Below are 6,626 nucleotides of genomic sequence, written 5' to 3'. Positions count from 1 at the left end.
ATCGCACTAGTAAATACCATCAAACGTACCTCTAATTAAATGTCAATCATTATCTCTTCCGTTATTCCTCAGCAATATTATATATACCAAGCATCTGCAATCAGTCTGAACATGTACAAGTAAATAGAATATAGAAAAAAAATAACTTTTTTTCAAAATAAATTTCAAACGTAAGTAATTCAATACATAAAAAGCTTCCTGTGCAATGTATTGTAAGCAAAATTGTATATACATAAATCCCCTGAGAAGAAAATTATTAAAAAAATCAAGAAAAGTATTTTCTTCAGAAGTCATATCTATTCTCGTTGTACTTACGTTGTGAAGAAGACCTGCGGATGATGTTCTCGAGGAAGGTGTTTTGGGGGGCGACAAGCCCCCTCCTGCCCCCCGGCATGACTGGGGGGGCGTGGCGGGTGGCGGGGGGGCGCCTTCACTGTCACGGCTCCCACACCACCAACCCGGCACCAACCATACTACCCGCCCCTGCAAGAAGAAGAAGACGGAGAAAGAAAGAAACCGGTCTCTGACAAGATGGCCGACTACTACGTCAGTTCTCAATCATTTACAATTTACATCAAAATTTGTATTAATATTTACATATTAATATTTGAGAGTATCGTAACAGTTGTCAGCTATAGCAAGGTTTATTCTAAATGCCAATGGAGGATTCAAGTCCTATAACACTATACTAGGGCAGCCATACACCAGAATATTTATGTAAATATATACAAGACATTTGCTCTTCGAAACTTTCCTCGCTCTCTCTCTCTCTCTCTCTCTCTCTCTCTCTCTCTCTCTCTCTCTCTCTCTCTCTCTCTCTGTACCATACTTTTTCATAAACTTACAAGTGTTTAAATTTATATTTATATCACCTATCACTAACTGTTTAAATACCATGATCTATAAACTTGGAAGATAATACAATATATCGTTTCATAACTGAGCATTATACTACATTCGTTCAGCACTCATAAATTTTCTTTAAAAAAAAAAGTGGGGGGGGGATGAAAATGAAAAATATCACGCATTTTTACCCATACACAGTAAAAACAACATACTGAATATAAATATAAGAAAAATCCTCCATTATTAGTTCCCTACAGTAACAAAAATAAATAGCTAAGTTGATATAAGAATAAAAACATGAAATATCTCATACATTAATAGTTATATCTGAAAAAGAATCACGTTAAAATGGCATATTTTTTGGACCCTAATCAATTTCTGCCAAAAGACTATGCGCTTTTCAAGGGCTATACGGTGTTGCACCACGATATGGAAGATTTGCCCGAAAAAAAATTAAAGACATAATTATTGATTAAAACAATGAAAAATAAAGTAGTAGGTTGGCCAGGGCAGCAGCCACCGTTGAGATACTCCCGCTAGCTTTATTGGGTCCTTTGACTGGCCTGGCGGTACTATATTAGATCTATCTCTCTGGTTATGGTTCATTTTCCCTTTACCTACACATACACCGAATAGTCTGGCCAATTCTTTACATATTCTCCTCTGTCCTGTTACACCTGACAACACTTCTTCTCTCAAGGGGTTAACTGCAACACTGTAATTGTTCAGGTGGCCACTTTCCTCATGATAAGGGGTAGAAGAGACTCCTTCAGCTATGGTGAGCAGCTCTTCTAGGAGAAGGACACTCCAAAATCAAACCATAGTTCTCTAGTCTTGGGTAGCGCCATAGCCTCTGTACCATGGCCTTCCACTATCTTGGGTTAGAGTTCTCTTCCTATTTCTCTTCCTTTTGTTTTTGTTAAGTTTTCATAGTTTATAAATGAAAGATTTATTCTAAAGTTGTTACTATTCTAAAAATATTTTATTTTCATTTTTAATTACTTCTATTAAGGTTTATAAATTTCCTTTCCTCACTAGGCTATCTTCTCTGCTGGAGCCTTCGGGCTTATAGCATTTTGTTTTTCCAACTAGGATTGTAGCTTAGCAAGTAATAATAATAATAATAATAATAATAATAATAATAATAATAATAATAATAATAATAACATTACAAGTTGGTATTTATTGGATAGGTCTTGATGAGAACTTTCCAGTAATCTTGAAAGACTTTGCTACATGAGAAGTTTTGTTGATTTTAATACTGGCATTGAAAGGGTTAATGATACTCCTGATACAACTCTTCGTGCAACTTACAAGTGAAAAATTGGGATATAACAAATTACAATAATGATGATAAAAAATAAGACATTATAACTATGATAACAAGACAACTCAAGAGGATATATAGGATCAAATTCCCAGAAATTATCCATATTGTTTTTATTACCTCATAGCCACTACTGCTGGGGGTAACGATTAACTAAGAAATTCACAAAAATAAATATCTATGTGAAAAATTAACTAGAAAAAATTAGTCCCACGGCAGATCTTCGGCATAGGATAATTTTACTACGAAAAATCAATAAAAACAAAAGAAATACAGGTGATGACAAAATAAAAAATAGAAGCATAATAACTGATTAATAATAATTAGATATTAAAAAAATAACTAAGTTACCGAGAATTTTATGGAAGAATTTTAAACGTAATCATCAGCTATTTTGTTGTCCAGTTTATTAGGATACACTAAATGTTTATCGATATCATATCTTTAAATAAAAATTATAAATAACGAAAATGACGTTCTAAATTATTTCTCAAGATCATACACTACTTTGGTGTTAAGACTTTCTGTGGATCAAATTTTCTTCAGGTGTACCAGCGCTAAAAAAAAAAAAAAAAAAAAAAAAAAAAAAAAAAAAAAAAAGTTGTAAAAACATATTCGCATCCGCATAAAAAAGGAAAATTAATCTAATTACATAACCAATTAGTGAAAACGTCCCTCTATACAATATTACGTTCTAAATTATTTTCGCAAGATCATAGACTACTTTGGTTTTAAGTCTTTCTGTGGACCCAAAATTTCTTCAGGTGTACCGGCGCTAAAAAGAAAAATAAAAGTTAGAAAATTGGACTAATTATATAAATAATTGATAAAAAAAAGTCCTATACATTATCAAGCCAATACGTAAGACACTGACATCACTCAAGTACATATTTGTAGGCTTCATTTAAGATTCCCATTCATAAATTATATTAATTCCATAACTAGTAATTGCATTACAGTCCATAACTTCACTTTCCTTAATGATGATTCGATTTATTTCAAATTATATTTTCCATGCTAGGTTGGTTTACTGTGATCAATAAGACTAAAATACGCACTGGCCAGCGTGGTGATGAGAATGTCCAATCCCCAGATATGACCAAGGACATATCTGAGACCTTTGTCCTGCAGTAGACTAGAAACAGCTGCATTTGTTGATGTAAATTTTCATTTCATGTATGGTTTACAGGTCAACTTTCTTTGTAGGCTTACAGGCCTACAAACAGCTGCATTTGGTGTTATTGTTTATTTACTAAAATGTGTGGCTTTCAGGTCAAATTTCCTTGTTGACTTATAGTCTAGAAACAGCTGCATTTGTTGTTGTATACTTTCCTATAATGTGTGGCTTGCAGGTCAACTTCCTTTCTTGACTTACAGGCCTAGAAACGGCTACATTAGTTGTTGCTGTTGTAGCATATTTTCATTTAATGTGTGATTTACAGGTCAACTTCCTTTGTTGATTTACAGGCCTAGAAAAAGCTGCATTCGTTGTAGTTGTATATTTTCCTATAATTTGTGGTTTGCAGGTCAACTTCCTTTGTTGACTTACAGGCTTCGCTTTGGATCCATCACCGTTTACAAGTAATTCTAACAGGCTTAGGTGAGCCAGGCTTGTGTATAGAAAGTCTCATTTCAACGACAGCCTCATACGTTTGCACCATGATTTTAAAGCCGACAACATTTTCCATCATAAGCAAAGGTATCAAAAGAATCTGGCAAAACTATTGATGTCATCGGCTAGCCTGAATTAGATCAAGGTACTATCAAACGGCTCAATTTATTTGAAAACGAGACTAATTTAAACATCTGTAAAGAGAGATTCTTCTGGCTTTCACTTTGCCACCAGGTCTGGGTCAACTAACCCCCCCCCCCCCCTCAACCAACCATTTGGCCTACCTATACTCGAAACTTGTATGTTTTGATTCCCCCCAGACCCGAAACCACCACAGTTTTACTACGAATGGCCCTCATGTTTACAATAATAATCTTGAACTTGGTAACCCTGCATATGCGGGAGGGTACGAACTCTAACTGCTGAGTACATACTTTCAGAAACCTTTTGGTCGCCAGTGGTAGCTTACTTTGTTACATTCAAATAGATATCTGATAATAGATTAGTGAAGGAGACTAAGCACATATAAACGCAAATTAAGAGGTATCTGTGGCTTAATTCCTAAAAGTATATAAAGTCAAATGCTAACAAATCAAGTGTGACAGGTATTCAAAAGTTCACCCCAACATACATTATTTTCTACTCCACTATCTGATTTATAATGGCTACAAAACTGAAGATACGCAAAGAATTAGATTAATCGAATTAAAGATTAAGAAGAATACAAACGACGGGAATAAAATACTAAACATAGCTGTGTCCTAAATAAAATATCTCGCACAAAGAAAAGCACCCTGTTGCACGAGGGCAGCAAAATGGCACGGCTTTGGCACGGCTACAACAATGAAAATTGATTTTCAAGCTAAAGTATTCATAAAACGACCCCCGTGAGAAAGAATGAGGCGCTAGAAATCTAAAGGCCTAAAGGGGTCAGAGAGAGAGAGAGAGAGAGAGAGAGAGAGAGAGAGAGAGAGAGAGAGAGAGAGAGAGAGACGTATTCGTTCTGCAAATAAAATAAGATGGAGCAGCAGAAAAAGTGAAAGTTGGAGTTGATGAAATGAGAAAAAAAAACTCCTCTACAATAATAAACGCAGAGATGGATAATATAAAAAAAACTCAAGTAAACAAACACTGTAATACGCAATAGAAAGACAACAAAATGGAAAGGATATAAAAAACCGAACAGCATTGCATAAAAGATAAAAGCAGAGAATGAGGAAGAGAACACGACAATCAAAATTCGCAAGAGATAAACTGAGTAGAATTAGATATAAGGGGAAAACGAGAGAAGAAAATAATTCAGACAATAACAAGCCATAAGAGACAAAGAGGTGAAGTGCAAAACTAGAAGAAAACTCATGAGCAACCATGAATCTGTTGTGACGCATAGGAAATGTGGGGCTTCTCCATTGTCAACGTCCACCATTTCTATCACGTGCAAGCTACCACAGTTACCTCCAACAGCACAGCTATTCCCGAACAGGGACCATTGCAAATGAACCACATCAGGTGGGAACTTTGAGAAACCAATGGGACAGATGAGGGACCAAAACAACTGTTCTTCTGGTGGGCGTGTTTAAATGTAGCTCCTGAATGGCAGGGGCAAAAGACAGTGACATAACCCTATCGAGCAGGACAATGCCCTAGAGACTGATATACACACATGATTACGCCCAAGCCGCTCCGCAGGCAATGGCTGCTGATGACTCAGCAGAGACCTATAGGCAGGATGCCGCCATCGTCAAGAAACTATTAACCTCTTCAAATACAGATTTCATACAATCCAACTTTATCTTTCGAAAGGAGAAAAACAAACAAAAACTTGATGACATCAACCAAATCCTGTTTATCCTTTTCAGAAAAGCGCAAAATATCCAGGAAGGTATTTTTCTATTACCACACTATCCTTACTTAGAAAATCATCCAATGATCACTATCCTTATTTACAAAATCATCCAATGATAACTATCCTTACTTAGAAAATCATCCAATGATCACTATCCTTACTTAGAAAATCATCCGAGCATCACTATCCTTACTTAAAAAATCATCCCATGATCAACTATCCTTACTTAGAAAATCATCCGAGCATCACTATCCTTACTTAGAAAATCATCCGAGCATCACTATCCTTACTTAGAAAATCATCCGAGCATCACTATCCTTACTTAGAAAATCATCCCATGATCACTATCTTTACTTAGAAAATCATCCGAGGATCACTATCCTTACTTAGAAAATCATCCTACGATCACTATCCTTACTTAGAAAACCATCCAATGATCACTATCCTTACTTAGAAAACCATCCGAGGATCACTATCCTTACTTAGAAAATAATCCCATGATCCCTTCATAGAAGTACAATACTATTACATCCATAGAAACGGGCCTCCATTATGTCTGATGAATATCAGTCGAATGATTCATCATTATGTTTGATGGGTTTAAGATGGATGACCCATCATAAAGTTTGAAGAATTTCAGTTAGATAATTCATCATGTCTAATGGATATTAGGGAGACATTTCCAAATACAAGACTGAAGGGATGGATCAATTGGTTCTTCTTAAGACTTTACAAGTAACATGAGACTGACAAGTGACTTTTTACTTGGACAGATGGAAGTATTCATTACCCGAGACAATGGCTTTCGTTTTGTTATCTACAACCACAGGGTACAGCAACCCTTTACATTGAAAAATCAATACCAGCCTAATGAGATCGTGATAAGTACGAGTACACATCTTAATGTGGACGATAAAAGAAAAAAATAAGATTTTTTTTGTAAATGCAATGCTATATAGAGACAGGCTTCCTTAAATCCTGGAAGGTCTAAGACA

The 6,626-nt window shown here is 35.5% G+C and overlaps 1 protein-coding gene across 1 annotated transcript in view; it reads right to left on the bottom strand.

Moving 5' to 3' along the window:
• Positions 1 to 6,626, bottom strand: part of LOC137653513 (potassium voltage-gated channel protein eag-like) — a 562,168-nt gene that overhangs the window by 527,755 nt on the left and 27,787 nt on the right. Inside the window, exon 2 of the mRNA XM_068386969.1 lies at positions 316 to 483. Within this exon, the coding sequence (XP_068243070.1) occupies positions 316 to 394 (79 nt within the window). The 5' untranslated portion in view covers positions 395 to 483. The remainder of the gene's footprint in view (positions 1 to 315; positions 484 to 6,626) is intronic.

This window comes from Palaemon carinicauda, chromosome 14 (assembly GCF_036898095.1).
Source record: "Palaemon carinicauda isolate YSFRI2023 chromosome 14, ASM3689809v2, whole genome shotgun sequence".
Classification (NCBI taxonomy): Eukaryota; Metazoa; Arthropoda; class Malacostraca; order Decapoda; family Palaemonidae; genus Palaemon; species Palaemon carinicauda.
The sequence above is the reverse complement of the archived record's forward strand: the minus strand, read 5'-3'. Positions and strand labels throughout refer to the sequence as shown.